Source organism: Diabrotica virgifera, chromosome 1 (assembly GCF_917563875.1).
Source record: "Diabrotica virgifera virgifera chromosome 1, PGI_DIABVI_V3a".
In the NCBI taxonomy this organism is placed as follows: Eukaryota; Metazoa; Arthropoda; class Insecta; order Coleoptera; family Chrysomelidae; genus Diabrotica; species Diabrotica virgifera.
Genome location: NC_065443.1, coordinates 53,642,324 through 53,662,792, shown reverse-complemented (window position 1 = coordinate 53,662,792; position 20,469 = coordinate 53,642,324). Strand labels below are relative to the sequence as shown.

Genomic DNA, 20,469 nt, shown 5'->3' with positions numbered 1-20,469 from the left:
GCAGTATTTATTTATTTATTTATTTATATAATATCGTATGGCATATATACGATAAGCATTTGCAGTATTTTTGACACATTCTTAAAAGCACAGGTACAGGGCAGAGATTCCTGAGATAATGTCTTAGAGACCCCACATGGGAGTTTAAATGTTAAAGGAGTTTTATTGTAAATTGATTAAAATTAATTTTAATTACATATATACAAAAGTATATTTTAATATCAACTCTTTAATTTTTTTTAGACTGCAAGTGCTAGAACCAATCTAAAGAGGAAAAATTCCAAAGTAAAAGCAGAAGCCAAAAGTGATTTAAATCCACCAAAAGTAGGTATATCAACAAATTGGTCCCCAAAAAGGGGTTTCATTTGATACCCCTTGATTTTTAAGAGCCTAGGCGCAAAATTTCGTAACAATGCTTTTTAAATGCATTCATTTTTTCGAATCCTGAAAAAATAATAAGTATTTTTGAAAAATTTAAACGCAGAATGAGATAGGTATTATATTATTACCGATGGCCGAAAGTCCCTTAGGGTGTGCTCACTACGGAGACCAAAGGATGGTATCCTAGCCTAGAGCATAGTATCCTACTCTTCATATTCGTGAATTCTTGCGTTCAGAATAATGCATTTATTTTACATAGCGATCGATAATATAGTTTCGATCGCCAGGTAAAATAAATACATTATTTTAAATGCGAGAATTCACGAATATGAAGAGTAGGATACTATGCTCTAGGCTAGGATACCATCCTTTGGTCTCCGTAGTGAGCACACGCTTAGAATAAACAAAAAGTTTCTTTTGAATGAGATATTGGAACTTTAAAATCACACGCAATGTTCTCTTTTTTTTACCCCTGTAAATTATTAAAATAAACATAGAAGTTTTCAGAGATTTTCGGCCCTTGATGATGTAATCTTTTATTCTGCGTTTAAATTTTTCGCAAATAGTTATTAGTTTTCTCAGGATTCGAAAAAAAATGAATGCATTTAAAATGCATTGCCCCAAAATTTTTCGCTTACGCTCTTAATGATGATTGTATGAAATTATTTTTATTTTCTACTAGTATAGTACATACTTGTATATTTGAATAATCTCAACTTTTAGGCTAAAAAATTAAAAACGGAAATTAATCTGCCAAGTACAAGTTTGGAAGCTAAACATGTTAATTTAAATTGTGAGACAACATGGAAAGATCATGAATTATTAGCAGAGAATATGAATTTAAGCAAACATATTGCTTATAACGTAATTAATCTTTTTAACGATGGTAGTACAATCCCGTTTATTGCTAGGTATAGAAGGACTCAAACAGGTGAGTTATAATAGTAGGAGAGCATAGGATGCTAAATCTGAAAAAAAGTTAACATTTTAGTGAGGGGAGGGGGTGAGCGGGTACCAATTTTAAAAAATAGTCTTTTCGATTACAGCGCCATCTATCCACAATTCGAAAAAATGTGTCGAATTAAAAGTTACTTATTTTTGAAATCGATAAATTTTTGAAAAATATTCAACACGTATTTTTCAGTTACGATAGATGACGCTGTAATCGAAAAAAAATTATTTACGAATTATATAATATATCTACGAATATAATCTGTACAATTTATAAGACTATACAAATCAAAGGAAATACCATTTTATACATGCAATAAACACAATTTATTTGTTTTTATGCCAAATTGCAAATAAAATGTGACAACTGTCAGATTTAACTAAAATGTCATGTTAGAATAAATGTTATAAATGTATATTATCACGGACTCACCTTTTTTCTATCATTTGTGACGCACTGAAAAATGCCCATGAAAAGGACCATACCAATGTTTGTAGGGTTTCTCAGCGCAAGTTTAAACACGACAATTTAACATCATTAGTAGGAAGTAAGTCATGCTAATGAAACAGCGGTGGACGCCAGTTGCTCTAAATAGGAATAATTTTAATTTTCACACGTAACATGTAACTGTCATAAGTAACATTTCAATAGTCTAATTCTAATTTACAGTATGGAACAGTTTACAGCAACTACTAAACAAATCAAATGAAGTAAGTGAAAGGTTTGGAATACAAGTAAACATATCAAAAACTAAATTTATGGTCATCAACAAAAATATAATTAGAGACATCCATCTGCTTATCAAGAATACACCAGTGGGTCGAGTAAAACAGTATACCTATCTTGGAACAATACTAAACGAACAATGGGATCACTTACAAGAAGTAAAATTTAGAATAGAGAAGGCTTGGAGTGCATTCAGCAATATGGCTAAACTCTTTAAAAGCCGCAACCTTAATCTGGAGATAAAAGTAAGGTTCCTACGAGGAAGGTCTTTTCAATATTATACTACGGAGTTGAATCCTGGACACATTGAAGCGATGGAGAAAAAACTTGAAGCCTTCGAGATGTGGCTATACAGGCGAATCCTAAAGATATCATGGACGGACAAGATAATCAACGAGACCGTACTACGAAGAATGGGGAAAGAAATAGAGGTGGTGTATACGATTAAAAGAAGAAAGTTAGAATATCTCAGGCACATAATGAGAAACGGCACTAAATACAGATTACTGAAGATAATCATTCAGGGCAAAGTAATCGGAAAGCGAGGAATTGGGAGAAAAAGAATATCATGGTTAAAGAACCTGAGAAAATGGTTCTTTACAACAACAAATCTATTTAAAGCATCAGTTAATAAAATAATTATAGCCAGAATGATCGCCAATATTCGAAACGAATAGGCACCAAAAGAAGAAAAAGTCCCAATTTCTGTTCCCAATTTTCCATTGAATAATACTGCTTTCATCTTATTGAAAGCGCTTCCGGCTATATCAATAAGTCATTTTATTTCAAGGCTAACGTAGCTTCTTTCTCGTTCATTATTCATCATATACTCATTCTTTTAGGTAACATGACTCCTGAAGATTTGCGAGACGTTAAAAGTGCTTACGACGATATCTGCACCCTTAAACAAAAAATTAAGACTGTGGTAAACACTTTAGAAAAGACTGGACAAAAAAATAGGCAAATAGAATTAATAGTCAAATCTTCCAAAAGTTTAGAGGAATTAGAAATAATTGTAAGTATTGGTTGTATATTTTGAATTCTTAGAAGTAATATATATTGATCCAGATGTAATGTATTGTACTAATAGGTTTGTTCCAACAAACAGTCAAACTAGTCAGAAAACGTTAGCAAACAGTTAGTCAGTGAGAGAACATTAAGATAGTGATCAGTGATATCACCTCTACTCGCGCTGGTCGGCTATTCTCTGATAGTTTCTGACTGGTTTAGCCGCTTGTTGGAACAAACCTAATATATTCTTAAAATTCATGTTAATATTCTAAAGGAAACCGTCAATTAGAAACTAGCCAAATATTTTTAGTGATTGTTTCCAGAACTGTTATACAGGGTGTTTCATTAAGAATTGTCCAGATAGTAATTGAAAAAACCCTGGCACATAACGAGATATAGAGTGTTTTATTACAAATATTCTAAAATGATTTTAGCCCATTGTTTTAGCACCTTCTAATATTTTTTAGCGGAGCAGAGGCGAGCTGTAGGGATATATACTTCTAGACTGAGAGGCAGCGCTGAAAAATCTATTTGAATTTACTAAAGCTAGATTTTTCACAGTTGATTACTGTGAGTGTATAGAGAAACATACTGCGGTCGGTCAAGCAAAACGTAGAACAGGGGTTACTGAGAGGGTATCAAAGTTGCTTTCATACGAAGGTAATTATTTCCATTTACTAAGGCTGAAAATCAGTACACACATTCTAAATTAAATATAAATAAAAGTTATTATAGTCGGTCAGCTGTATGACGGGACAGAGCCGGTCGGTCGGCCCCAATAATCGATTGAGGAAATGAAGCATTTTGGCTCGCAATTTTTTCGTCCAGCATGGATTTACTTGAAATTTTCACAGAAGGTAGGGAATAGTCCAAGGATCATTTTCTATATCATGCCGCTATCATACACTAAAACCTTGGGGGTGGTTGCCACCCCATTTCGGTCAAACTCCTTGAGTGTATTGATAATATAAATGTAAAAGGAACTACAGAAGGGTGAAGACCAATTTTGAATTAGGAAGGTAGTTAGGGGGTTGTTTTCACTGATTTTTTCGTAGAGAAAAGCAGGTACCGACATTTTTTGTAAGTTGCTTAATTTTCGTGCTAGAAACTTTTTATTATTATTTTTTTTTTGAAAGGTCCAATTGTATACTTGAAAAAAGATTATTTAAGTTTTCCTCGAAAAACGTAAATTTTTTTCATTATTTTGCTATGAATATTTCAAATTATGCATTTGACGAAAAAAGCTAACCTTTAGTATGCCGTATCTCGGTTTGTATTGGTCTTAAAGATATTATAGGAAAATAATTTGGTTTGTGTTACAGTTTTTTTGATTAAATGCATATTTTTCGAGGTATACTCAAAAAACCATCTAAAAAAGTCGATTTTTCGTCGAAAAACTGTTATTTTCATGCGCGAATAACTCGAAAAATATTAGTTTTACGAAGAAAATGTAAAAAACATTTTTTTCTTAGAATCACTTTTTCCATCGAATTACAAGGTTAAAATGTAATAAAAAATTCCCGCCCCCGAGATGGGGTGGCAACCACCCCCAAGGTTTTAGCGTATGATAGCGGCATGATATATAAAATATTCCTTGGACTATTCCCTACCTTCTGTGAAAATTTCAAGTATATCCATGCTGGACGAAAAAATTGCGAGCCAAAATGCTTCATTTCCTCAATCGACTATTGGGGCCGACCGACCGGCTCTGTCCCGTCATACAGCTGACCGACTATAATAACTTTTATTTATATTTAATTTAGAATGTGTGTACTGATTTTCCTTCGTGTGTACCTTCGTAGGAAAGCAACTTTGATACCCTCTCAGTAACCCCTGTTCTACGTTTTGCTTGACCGACCGCAGTATGTTTCTCTACACACTCACAGTAATCAACTGTGAAAAATCTAGCTTTAGTAAATTCAAAGAGATTTTTCAGCGTTGCCTCTTGGTCTATTCCTTTTACCCCTTTTTTCCGCCTCACAATTATTATTCTCGTAATAATCATTTCAGCATATTTTTTTCATTCTTCGTTATTTTTTACGAAAATGTCATCCTGTTGTTTCAATTTAAAGGTAATGGATTCAATAAGATTAGGTATTTTAAACACATAAGTTGTGAAAACAAAGTCTTTTCGATCTACTAACTCCTGAGCGCGCATAAAAATAACTTGAACAGTGTGTCTTTGCTTAATAACAGGCGGTAGCTGGTTTGTCTTTAGTTTAATGTGTGGAAGACAATGATGCCAGATAAAAAATATGTGTTTTATCTCGCCAGGAATGACGCATGGTAAACAACCATGGACTCAACTGTATGTTGTCAATAAGTTTAATATACCTGTAGTTTATTTTGCTGCTGTTTAGTAAGCACTTTTATTGCTTAGTCTTCCACACTATCAAAAGCTTTCTCAAAGTCTGCAAAAGCTGTATAATATCGGAATGTTATGTTTAGCGAGCGGATTTATATGCGATAAATTTTGATGAAATATGCGCATATATATGCAGTAAAAAATTACGAAATATGCGCAAAATATGCACAAAAATTCAAAAAATGCGCATTTCGAGAAACCACAAATTTTTTGTTCTATTCTATTCTCGGGGGTTCTTTTATAGGGGCGGAGGCGGCAATCTTATTTATTATCTTTCAAATAAAATCATTATTTTTTATATATGCAATTTATTCACATTTTTTACAAAAACTGATAGCAATAGTTACCTATTTAAAATAAAACAGCAATATCACTATATATATCTTCGATTATAATTCACTACAATGTGTTTTTCCAAATTTTTTACGAGGAAACATTTTCTTTGATCAGATAATATATTTTTATAACTTGAAAAACTCCTTTTAACATCAACAGAAGTAATTCGGGCGTATTTAAAATAACTTGTTAAAGCCGAAAATTCTGCACCAAAATCAATTTCAAAATTTCCATTAAAAATTTCGCATATGTTCTCCAAAGTTTTAAAGCCGTTTAAAGACGGAATCTGATCTAAAGAATGAATATTTCAATTTCCGTTAGAAAATCGTAATGGTTAAAGGTGTAAATTCTCTTAACAATAGGGATTTAAAAGAATCACCAGAATTATAGGTACCTACTAAATTCGGATACAAATTGTACTAAATATAATAAAAGTATATAAAATTCGGATTTCCCGGTAAACCATCCTTCATCATCTTGACATCCTACAATCATTTTATAACGCCGTACTATAAGCACTTTGTGTAAAGATCGGGTATTTTCTAAGAAAAAATGAAAAGGTCGTGAATGAACCGTCTCTTTCAGGTAGTTCTCGAATTAATAGATATGACAGCCTGTGCGGGGAAATATTTTGTGTCGAATTAAAAAATTTTAATTTTTTTTGGGCTTAAATGTTTTTAAATATGCACAAAATATGCATGTTTCTTTAAAAATGTGCCAAATTTAGTAAAGTTCTTAAATATGCGAAATATGCATGCAATATGCATTTAGCATAAAATCCGCTCCCTAGTTATGTTTATTTGCGTTTTACAGTTGTTAGGAATATGATTTTCACAGTTAACAAGTGGTCAATGGTGTCAAATCTCTTGCTTTCGTGTCTGGTGTCCGTCTAATTTCGCTGTTAACATATTAGTAAACATTTTTGTGAGGAGTTTATAAGTCGTGTTGAGTAATGTTATTGGGCGATAATTTTTTAAGTCGCTTTCGTTGCCTTTTCTGTAAAATTCCAGTTTTATTGCTTCTTTTCAGTTTTCGGGATCTTCTTTTCTTGTAATATTTTATAAGAAGTTGGTGGACTGTATTGATAATGGGTTTTTCTCAATTTTTTAACATTTCTGTAGTGGCTGCATCTTGCAATTTGTTGTTTTCATTTGCTTAATTACTTCTCGTCTTTCTGCTTTTTTAATCTTTAGCTAGGGCTTGGAGTTTCCATTCTTGATTTTAAAGTTCAATAACTTATTATTTAATCTTTGAATGGTTTTTCTGTACTGTTGTAAAGTCCTTGATAATATTCTTCTATGGCCGTATGGATCTCATTCCTGCTGCTTGTGCTGTCTCCAATATTTTTCTTTATATTATTTATATAGTCCTGTCGCCAGGAGGGTACAACGGCCTCCTTAATTCAGATGGGCTTACCCAAGTTTTTTTATGTATTTTGATCCGTAGAACATGAATTTTTTGGGTAACAGTTGATCCGGATGTCGATAATATTGTTATAAACAAAGAACTTGAGGAATTACATAACAACGATTTTTCACAAAACAGAACATTTTTTTGTATTGTTTGGGTGATTCTCGGCAAAAAATGGTCTTACAAATGTTTTCGTAGGATGCATAGTTTTCGAGATAAATGCGGTTGAACTTTCAAAAAATCGAAAAACTGCCATTTTTGAACCCCAATAACTTTTGACTAAAATATAAAATAGCAATTCTGCTTACTGCATTTGAAAGTTCAAGTCAAATTCTATCGGTTTTGATTATTTGCATTGCTAAAAATGATTTTTTTATTGTTAAACAAAGCTATAAACACATAGTGTTTCCCGTGCCCAATGCATGCGTTTTAATGTACGTAATCTACATAGAAATTGTCTGTATGCGCGACTACTCGTTCGATTTCAAATGAGAAATGCATTGAAAACATCATTCAAGCACTATGTGTTTATAGCTTTGTTTAACAATAAAAAAATTAATTGTAAGCAATGAAAATAATCAAAACCGATAGAATTTGACATGGACTTTCAAATTCGGTAAGCAGAATTGCTATTTTATTTTTTGATCAAAAGTTATTCGGGTTCAAAAATTGCAATTTTTCGATTTTTTTGAAAGTTCAACCGCGTTTATGTCGAAAACTATGCATCCTACGAAAAAACTTGTAAAAACATTTTTTGCTTAGAATGACCCAAAAAATACAAAAACATGTTTTGTTTTGCGAAAAATTGCTGTTATGTGATTCCTTAAGTTCTTTGTTTATAACAATCTTATCGACATCCGGATCGACTGTTACCCAAAAAATACGTGTTCTACGGGTCAAAATACATAAAAAAAACTTGGGTAAGTCCATCTTAATTAAGGAGGATGTTGTACCCCCACAGGCGCCAGGACTATAATGTATGTCTCAGACATTTTAAGTTTCTATTTTTTTATGGTTTTATTTTGTTGCCCTGTTTCTTTAATTTGTTGCTCTTTTATTAATTTTCTAATGTTTTATTCGGTTCTGTAATATCTACACTTCGTGTGCTGTGTCCACTCGTTAGTACTCAAAAGTGATTGTCGTCTAGTGCCACAGAGTCATGCGAAATATGGTTCACTCAACTGTTTCATTTTCTATGCCACAGGGTCTGCAGCTAAGTCTCCATCAAAACAGTAAGGAAGCCTGTTATGATTGATCGTTTCTGCTCGTTTTTCTCGGTACTTCAGTCCTATTATTGTTCCTCCGCTATAACTTTTCCCATACGTCACGATTCATTTTCAAACAAATTAAGTCAAAACATAAAGTGAAACGAACGTCGATGTGTATATACATTTTTTATACTGTATACTAAACTTACGTGCATAGAAATCGGCCCACTTAAAAATTTGGTCATTGTTGGCCATCATCAAAACCTATTGGCGGATTTAAGTGATTTTTTTAAACATGTTATAGCCTGATTCTTTAACAATAGCACAGTAATAATATTGTTGCTAAACAGGTAAATGTTGATTGTATACCGAGCGTACCAATCAAACTGTGTTTTTTTCTCAAAGTTCGCATCACCCTGTGTTATATTCTAGCATTTATAAAATACTGAAATTAAAACCCAACTATAGCCTCAGGTTTTCTTAATATTTTGTTTTTTGATTCATTCGTTTATGTTGGATAATAAAAAAGTAGGAACTTTAACAACTAGACATGTTCTTCATCAATACACGGTGTTTCTAAATAAGTGCGACAAACTTTAAGGGGTAATTCTGCATGAAAAAATAATGACAGTTGGGTTTATAAAAGTATGTCCGCAAATGTTTCGTTTCCGAGATACTTGATGTTGAATTTTTTCTTACAAACTGACGATTTATTTATTGCTTTAAAACCAGTTAAGATATGCAAATGGAATTTGTTAGGTTTTCAGAGATAGTTTTTGCGGATTTTTTGCGGACACGTATGTGCGCTAATGGTGAATATTAAATTCTAAATTGTAAAAATAAAATAAAAATTTTATTTTTATTTCAGTTGCAATGCGAAGGCAAAACAATCTTACTTTTCAATTAGAATACGGAGCGCAGTCCAGTCCCTTGAATTGCAATTTTCGGCTCTTATTGGAGCTTCATCGGAAAGAACGTAGGCTTGTTCTCCAACGTAGGCTTGTAAAGAGAACAAGCCTACGTTCTTTCCGATGAAGCTCCAATAAGAGCCGAAAATTGCAATTCAAGGGACTGGACTGCGCTCCGTATTCTAATTGAAAAGTAAGATTGTTTTGCCTTCGCATTGCAACTGAATTAAAAATAAAAATTTTATTTTATTTTTATATTGGTCTTTACTCCTTCGAGTAACTAGGTCCATTTTCTGTTGGAATTTACCAGCTGAACAGACGGGGTCGTGAATTGTAAGTTTTTTGAATTCCCTCTTGTCTTCTTCGCTTCAGCATCCATTTGGCTTGCAAATTTTAGAAGCCTTGGAGGTGTTACCAAGGAAATGGACCAATAAGTTTTCGATTTAAAAATCTTTTAGTAATATTTTAATATTTTCTAAATATTATTACTAATGCTATTAGGATCGAAAACTTCATCTTCTAAATTGTATGTCAAAAAATGTGCAATAACTACGTCTTAAAACCCACCAAATTTCATTGGCATAACTCAACTGGTTTTAAAGTAATAAAATAAATCGTCAGTTTCTAAGAAAAGATGCAACATCCCGTATCTCGGAAACGAAACATTTGCGCACATACGTTTATAAAGCGAACTGTCATTATTTTTCCATGCAGAATTACCCTTCAAGTTTGTCGCACTTATTTACACCGTGTATTGATGAAGAACGTGTCTAGTTGTTAAAGTACCTAACTTTTTATTATCCAACTTAAACGAATAAATCAAAAAACAGAATGTGAATAAAACCTGAGGCTATAGTTTGGTTTTAATTTCAGTATTTTATAAATGCTAGAATATTCCACAGGGTGATGTGCACTCTGAGAAAAAAACACAGTTTGATTGGTACACCCGTTATACAATGAAAATTTACCTGTTTAGCAACAATATAATACAATGGTATTGTTAAAGAATCAGGCTATAACATGTTTTAAAAATCACTCAAATCGGTTAACAGGTTTAGGAAATATGAGACATCAAAAATGACCAAATTTTTAAGTGGGCCGATTTCTATGCACGTAAGTTTATATACTACACACATCGGCGTACGTTTCACTTGATGTTTTGACTTAATTTGTTTGAAAATGAATCGTGACGCATGGGAAAAGTTATAGTGGACGAACAATAGAACATATCCTTGCAATATAATATATAGTCCCCAATACACCGTCCTTTTTTGAGAATGATTACAAAAGTCTTAAAAATGGTTTTAACTGCTTCGTCTGAGCGAGTCTACCACTTTCTGAAAATGTTCAAAGTACTGGTTGGATGCGTTTCCGCACACACGGCAGCTAAACCTATAGATCTAGCGCGGTTATGTTTTGTTATTGCAAAAACTATAGTTTTTAATTTTAATAAAAAAATTATACGTCAAAATAAAATAACTTATTTTTGTCGGAGAAAAAGGAGGGAGCGATGGTCCAGTCCCGATTAGCTTAAACCCAAACAAAATTAGTATTAATTGAATAGGTATATTTTTAATATCTTTCAAACGAGATATATTATCATTTGCCATAAGGTCCCATTTAAAATCATCGGTCAAAGTGGCACTGTAATGTCATCTATGACCATTACGTCATCTGTTATGACTATTTGAGAAGCCTACGTCAGTTTCTTTCCTCCCTCCAAATTTCACCATTATAAGTATAACCTTTCAAAAGATATGTGCAACATGTTAATACAAAAATAATTACTAATAAATTGAATAATTATTTATTTAAAAATAAATAACTTTGCGAAGGTTTATTAATGAGAGCTAGCTATCCTCTTTCTTTCCTTGCCAAGCACTTCTTCGGCTCATGCTGTTGCGCTTCTTCTTCTTCTAAAAGTGCCTATCTTCTAGAGATGTTGGCGACCACATTGACCCATCTTATTCTATTTGCGCGCGCTATGCTACCAAATTCAAAATAAGTAAAAATAAAAAAAACGTTTTTATACGTTTGCGTCTTTTTTTTTTGTCGGACACTTACTTTTTTAATTAACAGGTTTTATTTAAAAGTTAAAAAAAATTAAAATTATGACTTTTGTAATCTCGAAACATAACCTGCTATAATTAACATATTTGCGTTGTCGGACTAAATAAACGAGGCTATAAATTTGTCGGACAAGAGATCGACCTTTTTTGTAATTAATTATAAGCGCTTTCAATTGAAAATTAAGAAAATAAAAATGTATACCATTTTTATTCAGTTGCAATGCGAAGGCAAAACAATCTTACTTTTCAATTAGAATACGGAGTGCTGAGTGCGGAGTATGAAGGCTCCAATAAGAGCCGAAAATCGCGATTCAAGGGACTGGACTGCACTCCGTATTCTAATTGAAAAGTAAGATTGTTTTGCCTTCGCATTGCAACTGAATAAAAATGGTATACATTTTTATTTTATAGTCGTATTACTCCGTAGAGTAACTAGGTGCATTTTTCCGTTGGAACTTTACCAGCTGCAGACGGGGGATGTGAATTGCATAGTGTAGAATTCCTTCCCTCTCGTCTTCACTGCAGGATCCATTTGACTTGCAAATTGTAGAAGTCTTGGAGGTGTCACCAGGAAAGTGTACCAATAAGTTTTCAATTTAAAAATCTTTTAGTAATATTTTTAATATTTTCAATATTAATAATTTACTATTAGGATTGAAAACTACTTCGTACTTCGTCTGAAAATTAAGAGTTTTGTAATACCAAAAATCTAACGCGCTAGAGTGACATCGCTCCCTCTTTTTTGTCGGACAAAAATAATTTATTTTATTTTAACGTATGTTTTGATTAAAATTAAAAGATTTAGTTTTGCAATAACTAAACATAACCGCGCTAGAGTTACAAATTTAGGTGTTGTACGTGCGGAAACGCGTTCAACATACACTCTGGAAATGGAAATTTTCAAAAAGTGGTAGACTCGTTCAAACGAAACAGTTTTTTTTTTATTAATGGCTTTGACATAGCCAATTAGCCAGATTATTTGTTTTTTTATGGTATTACAATAACAATTTTAAGTTAATATCTAAGCCTACTTATTATCTAAATTTACAGGGTGTTATAATATATTAATGGATACATTTTTCAATTTTGTGTGATAATTTTACAATTTTTAATTTTATTATCTAAGCCCATTTAAAATTTAAATTTACAGGACGTTACATATTCGTAAATACATTTTAACGTCTGCTTATTTTTTGGAAAAAGAATTTCGTTTAAATCGACAGGTAAAGGACAATTTAGATCAATTAACTTTTCATACATCACTTTAATATTTTGTCTGTACTGTCCACACTCCAATATGAGGTGCTGTAGATCTCCCATTCCACCACAGGCGCAATATGGGTTATCACTGATACCTATGCTGTGTTTGTATGCTGGGGTTAGTGCGTCATTTGACCTCATTCTGTTTATTGTTTTTATAAATAGCATATTTGATTCTTGTTTAAACCATCTCTCATTGGGAATTAGTGGTTGGCAATTTCTAAAATTTATTCCCGTTGTACTTTGGTTATATATACGTTGCCGATTTTGTTTGCAATGGTTTTTACTGATATTATCTATATCGGTTACTGGTAGAAGTATGTTGTTTATGTTTCGTTTGGTTAAAGCTGCAGATTTAGCTAATTTGTCGACTTCTTCATTTCCAAATATTCCAGAATGTCCTCTAACCCAACAAATAATAATTGAACTGCCCGAGGAAGTAATATCATAATATAGACTCTTAATTTCTATCTCAATGTGGTTTAGACTTTTTGTCGATTGGATAGAAGTGAGTTTGTCCACAATACTTCTACAATCGGTGAAAATGATATAATTGTCCATACCAACAGAGGCTATATATTTTAGCCCAAGTAATAAAGCTGATAATTCGGCAGTATATATTGAAGCTTCATTAGGCAATCGGCATAATTCTTTGTATTCAGAATTCCAGTGATATATTGCACTTCCGGTTCTATTTTGAATTTTGGAGCCGTCAGTAAAAATATATTGAAACATAGGCCACTTTTCTTTAATTATTTTGTTGATAATACTGCCTGGAAGGTTTGAATCCATGTAATTTGTTTGTATTATCTTGGAAAAGAGAGTTTCAGGAGGTTTAGTGTAAATTGGAGGTATTTTATTTTTGTACATTTGGTTTTCATTCATTGTCAACTTCCTGTAGCTTTCAACGTATATGGGTTTTTTTTTAGTACACCAATATTTATGGCTTAAATCTAATATATTCAAGTTACGAATAGTCCTTAAGTAGCTGACGTTTTTTGAAATAGCTCTAGCTACAAACTTATCTGTACAAAACTGTCTACGTAGAGTAAGTGGTGGTTCCTTAGCTTCAATCTCAATAATAGTAATAGGAGTAGATTTTAAGTAACCGAGACAGAGTCTCAAACATTTATTCCTTTGGATTTCAACTTTATTAAGATATCCTGTTGACGCAGACCCATATAAATGACAACTATAGTCGAAAATTGGTCGAATCATTGAGCGATAGAATAGCATTGCAATATTCGGGTCAGCTCCCCAACCGGTTCTACAAAAACGAAACAGTTAAAACCATTTTTGAGACTTTTGTAATCATTTAAAAAAAAAGTACGGTGTGCTGGGTACTAATCATTTTGCAATGTCCTCTGTTCACTTCTATTGACTTCCAGTTTTTACATTTATTTACTTATACAAAACACTGTTTTCAGTATGCACCTTACAAGCCAGAAGCGAAACGCACTTTGGCGGAAAGAGCCAAATCATTGGGTCTAGAGCAGCCTGCAACTGCTTTGTTCGATAATACTTGCCCTGTTGATTTAAATCAGTGGGTAGATGCATCCAAAGAAGAACTAAAATCGCTCGAGGATGTTCAAAACGGTGTGATCCACATCATCGCACACAAAATTGCAACGGATTCTGATATGCTGTCCTTTTTAAGAGATTTGTAAGTTGTTATGGTGCTTCTCAGAGCCTACTTTCAGTGCGTCATTAATTATGACGTCATATATAATGTATTGGATATGCCGAGAATTATTTCATGTAATTATTAACGAATTTGACAGATGCCAGGATCGTACTTAGCCACAGGTGAAAAGCTTTTGGCATTAAACTAGTACTTTTATTAAGGTGGATTGCATAAGTACACTTCGCGGCAAAAAAAAACTGGTATATACAACTCTTATAACCGAAAATCGCGTTTTTCAAGTTGTGTAAGTTGATCTTGTCAAATGTGTTATTCTAATTTCTAGGGCAACGTTGCCAGTTATCTCAATTAAGTACCCATACATTGATTCGTGTTTTATTATTATTTATTAAAATATTTCAATTTAAAAATAATGATATGTAGTTAATAAATCTAGACATAACTTTAAATTATTATGTTTAAATTAAAATCGAGAAGCGTGATTGGTTTCTCGTAGGTTGTACTGTAAATACAAAACTCTATTGAGTTGTGGAACACTAGAATAAACACACGGGAAAAATAAAAAAAATTATTTGAAATTAATACAATACGAATAACTTTTACAGTGAACAAGTGTGAAATTTAAATATATGTATTACAATCCTAAACTTCTGAAATATTAATATTTTGTCATAGTTCCATTATTATTAATCGAAGATTATTGAAGACACTGAAAAGTAGAATCTGAATGTCAGTGTAATAAATTTAAGTATCAGTACTTGCTCCTTTTCCGTATATCGTGTCATTTTAAAAATATTTTAATGAAAAAATAAATAAATCAAAACACAAAATATTGCACAACGTTGTGAAATAATGTCAAATAGTAAATACAACACAAATCACACAAATACTAACCAGGGCCGTGAGCTCGCCATATAGAATTCTATCTTGCTGATGTCACAAAATCGAATTTCACAATGCAAGAATCGACGGCTGCTAGGCATTAAGCAACGTGACGTCACTAAAATGGAATTCTATTTTGCGTGCTCCCACTACTGAACGACAACGACCACTTCATTATTTGACACTTCGAAACGGTGGTCAACATGATTGAGGTTTTACGTCAAACGTAATTCGCATAATTGATTGGCTAGAGAAAGCGCGCATGCTAAATATCAACAAATCAAACGTGGTTTGGAATAGACCGCTTACGTATGTAACGCTGCAATATTTTTGTGATATTTTTGTGTTTAATTATCCGTCACATCCAACTTAATGCATTAGAGAGAAATCGAAAAACTATGACGCACTGAAAGAAGACTGAGAAGCACTAAACGAGGTAAATTATTGAGGTGTAAAAACGTTTATTTTAGACGGCAGAATATCAATTTCACTTTGGAAACCAAAAAACTTAATGCCAAACAACCAAAAGCTAAAACGAAGAAGAGTGTTATACAAGAAAAGCCTGTCGATGAATTAAAGTTTCAGACATATTTCGATTACAGTATTCCAGTGAAGTTTATTAAACCACATCAGGTATGTAGAACTTATATTTATTTTACTAAACTGAAACTGTAAAAGTATAATATGCGGCAAAATGAACAGCACGGAAATGAATATTGAAATGTTTATGATTATACACTAACCGGCACAAAAAACCGCCACCCCAAAAAATGGTTCATTTTTAATGTCTTGTATTTCCTAAACCTGATGTCCAATTTAAGTAATTCTTTTAATATGTTATAGCCTTATTCTTTAACAATATCACTGTAATAATATTGCTGCTAGACAGGTAAACTGTCATTGTATACCGGGTATACGAATCAAACTGTGTTTTTTTCTCAAACTTTGGAACTCCCTGTGGAATGTTCTAGTTTTTATAAAATACTGAAATTAATACCCAACTATAGCCTCAGGTTTTCTTAACATTATGTTTTTTGTTTCATTCGCTTATGTTGGAGAATAAAAAAGTTAGGCACTTTAACAACTACCCCTGTTTTTAGTCAATACAGGGTGTTTTTAAATAAGTACGGCAAACTTTAAGGGGTAATTCTGCATGATAAAATAATAACAGTTTGCTTTATAAACGTATGTCCGTAAATGCTTCGTTTCCAAGATAGGGGGTGTTGAAATTGTTCTTACAAATTGACGATTTATTTATTGCTCTAAAACGGTTTGTGATATGCAAATGAAATTTGGTAGATTTTAAGAGGTAGTTATTGCGCATTTTTTGGCATACAATTAGGAATTTTATATTCACCATTGGCGTGCATACGGGTATAAACATTTTAGATATATCCCGTATGCACGTCAATGGTGAATATAAAATTCTTAATTGTATGCCAAAAAATGCGCAATAACTACCTCTTAAAATCTACCAAATTTCATTGGCATATCACAAATCGTTTTAGAGCAATAAATAAATCGTCAATTTGTAAGAACAATTTCAACACCCCCTATCTCGGAAACAAAGCATTTGCGGGCATACGTTTATAACGCAAAATGACATTATTTTATCATGCAGAATTACCCCTTAAAGTTTGCCGTACTTATTTAAAAACGCCGTATATTGACGAAAAACAGGGGTAGTTGTTAAAGTGCCTAACTTTTTTATTATCCAACATAAGCGAATGAATCAAAAAACAGAATGTTAAGAAAACCTGAAGCTATAGTTGGGTTTTAATTTCAGTATTTTATAAAAGCTAGAACATTCCACAGGGTGTTCCAAAGTTTGAGAAAAAACACAGTTTGTTTCGTACACCCTGTATACAATGACAATGTACCTGTCTAGCAACAATATTATTACAGCGATAATGTTAAAGAATAAGGCTATAACAAAGGGTTGCAAAAAAAAGTTTTTTTAATTTTATACAAAACACATGTTTTTTTTTTGTTTTAAACGTTTTTTTCTTGTTTTAAGCATGTTTTATTTTGTTTTTAAATTTTATGTTTTAAACAAATAAAACATGTTTAAAACACGTGTTTTTTTATTTTAAACATTTTTTTTCTTTTAAACATTCGTTTTTTTATTTTAACTTTTCTTTAACCTAATAGATAAGAAAACCAATTGCAATTAGGAGCTATTGCCTGGGGAACTCTAGACTATTTACTATTTATAAATTATCATTGTAAGTTGGCTATTATAATAACGCCTACTGTAAGAGTTATTTTGTGGTGTTGAGTGTTTTTTTTTAAACATGCAAATGGCAAATTTTTGTACATGATACGAAGGAGCTTCAAGGAGCGTGTGGAAATGGCTTTGACCTTTCTTCATTTTTTGGCAAATTTGCTTGATAAGCGCTCTAGTGGAAATAAACCTAAAATCCATCTATTATAGATTATCATCCAGGAGCATTGCCAATTATTATTAATTACCAGGCAAAGTGTGTACCGTTTAAACCATATACGTTTTCTAAACATTTAATTTAGAATGTAATACCACAGACATGGTGGCGTTCTATGAAAAATATAAATACTACAGCATTGGAACTTGCTCAACAGCTCCACACAGCTAATGCATCGTCAGCCAACATAGAAAGACTCTTCTCCTCAACATACGGTTTACCATTCCAAACTACGTAATCGGCTAGGCAATGTCAAAGCTACTAAGTTGGTGTTAATTTTTAAAGATCTTAATTGCATCAGTGATGACGTGATATCAGATTGATAATTTTAGATTACAAGATTACTATGACACTGGAACAGTTTTGAGAAATTTATTAACTCTTGTATGCAAAATGTTTTTCCAATTTTTGTTAAGTTCCGGTTATTAATAAATAAATAATATGTATGTTAAAAAGTTTGTATAATGTATTTGAGATTTTTTTTCATATTTATTTATTATTTTAACCCTTAAGCTCCTAGCGTTACATATATGTAACACAGAAACCGCTAAAATCTTAAGCCTTAAATTCGGGAAGTGATTCTAATTTTAACTAGATGGTGATGCAAGACTTTCAAGGGACACTTGTTTACTAGTTTTCAGCAGTTGGTTCGAGGATTTGATATAACCTGTTTATTTAGTTGAGTATTTTATGTGACGGTGTTTATTATTTATGGTAAAAATGGATCTCAAGTTTGAGTAAGTATATTTTTACTATTCTTTTGTTATTATATTTTGTTTAAAGTGTTTTCAATTGAGAATCAATTAATGTCTTTTCTTATTGATAATATAAATTTTTAGAAATTTTATTCTGGTTTTGTAAAAAATGGCTTTAATTTTTGGTGTTACATATATGTAACGCTAGGAACATATGGGAGCAAAAATCGGAACTTTTAAAATTGTAACATATTTTTTGTTTCAGAAAAGGGGTTTCTCTTCAAGAAGTGCTCGAGATGCTTGATACCGTTGAAACTTTAGACGTTTATGCTATATACATACATATAGGTACTGAACCCCCAGAATTGAATGTGCTTACAGACGAGGAGTCTGGCGATGAGGAATATAATGATTTTAACAGGCTGTCCGAGAAAATTCTTAGAGCATCTGTTGAACTTGTTTTACGAAATAGTGAAAGAGATTCCGAAATATAATATGATGATATTACCAAGGCTCAGCTTTCCAGATCATCAACAAAAGCTAAAAAACTAGTGAAAGAAAAGTTGAAGTTGATCTTATGGACCAGAATGTAGCTACATACCAAGTAAGAATTTGCTCTAAAAATGTTAATGGTGTCTATTTACATTGATGCTGGACATAACTATGGATATAATGGTCTATTTATATTGATGCTGGATATAACTGGACATAATAGATGTTATGATCCTATGCCACAACTAGAATTTCGAAGGTATCTAGTAACATCGTATCTTACGAAGTATGGTACCAAACCAAAAGATGCAGGCAGGCCATCTTCGTTCAAAGTAGTCGTAGATATAAGATATGATAAGATTTATCATCTCCTGACCTATATTCCTGATAAGAAAAGGAGACATTTTGCAGATGAATGCTGTAGTTCATATGTGCGTACCATGGGTTGCAAGTGCAATGGGGGAGTGTGCATCAAGTGCAACATAGATTTTCATCTACAATAACTTGATTATGATTTTTCATTTATCTAGTTTTGAATTTGTTTGTTATTTTGAAATTTATAATCGGAAATATTTTAAATATTTTTGCTCCTATATCTTCCTAGCGTTACATATATGTAACAGCAATTTTCTAAAAAATCAAAAATAATTAAGAAAAAAAATGTATGTATTTTGTGTTAAAACCTTCTCCTGAATACATCAAAATAAACAAAAAACAAAATTTGCTAAATAAATTAATTCAGGATCTTAAGGGTTAACACGGGAGCAGTCGCGCCTTTAGAAAAATCTCACATTTTATTCTTTTCCGTGATAACTCGATGAAAAATTTTGCAACATAATAATTGTCCACTAAACATCCACTCGTGTATGCTTTGTTTCATGAGGATCTTTCAGTGCGTCACAGTTTTTCGATTTCTTTCTAACGCATTAAATTGCATGTGACAGAAAAAACGCACGTCGGTGATTACATTTCGTCGGTGACATTTATAACATTTATTCTAGTTGTCAATAGATGGCGGTATAATCGAAAAAAATCATTTATCAATTATATAATATATCTACGAATATATTCTGTACAATTTATAAGACTATACAAATCAAAGAAAATGCCATTTTATAAATGCAATAAACACAATTGATTTGATTTTATGCTCAATTGAAAATAAAATGTGACAACTGTCAGATTTAACTAAAATGTCATGTCACTAAAATGTATATTATCACGGACTTACCTTTTTTTCTATCATTTGTGACGCACTGAAAAATGCTCATGAAAAGAAGCATAGTAATGCGTGGGAAATTTTTAAATGTTTTTTTTATTTTTTTGTGGAATTGATGGCTTTGGTGAGAACCAATTAGCTTTAAAATTGTTAGAAATATACATTTTTAACATAACAAGTAAATAAAAATAGTCTAAAATAGAAATTTGCTTTAAATTCGTATTTAAATTCGTATTGTGAGATTTTTTCTCTACGGGCGAATACTACGTGACAGAAGTTAGCGCGACTGCTCCCGGGTTAATAAAGAAAATGAAAAAAAAAACGCTTGTTTAATTTAAACGTTTTAAACTGTTTTAAACATATACACATGTTTAAAACAGTTGTTTAAAACAAAATGTTTAAAACGAAACAACCCTGCTATAACATATTAAAAAAATTATTTAAATCGGACATCAGGTTTAGGAAATACAAG

At 32.0% G+C, this 20,469-nt stretch overlaps 1 protein-coding gene across 1 annotated transcript in view; it reads left to right on the top strand.

The window, feature by feature from the left end:
* The window catches only part of LOC114324965 (uncharacterized protein YdcI), a 90,219-nt gene that overhangs the window by 31,173 nt on the left and 38,577 nt on the right, over nt 1-20,469 (top strand). The window contains exons 6-10 of the mRNA XM_028272897.2: nt 244-324; nt 1,105-1,312; nt 2,902-3,074; nt 14,054-14,289; nt 15,621-15,783. Coding sequence (XP_028128698.2) covers nt 244-324; nt 1,105-1,312; nt 2,902-3,074; nt 14,054-14,289; nt 15,621-15,783 — 861 coding nt within the window. The remainder of the gene's footprint in view (nt 1-243; nt 325-1,104; nt 1,313-2,901; nt 3,075-14,053; nt 14,290-15,620; nt 15,784-20,469) is intronic.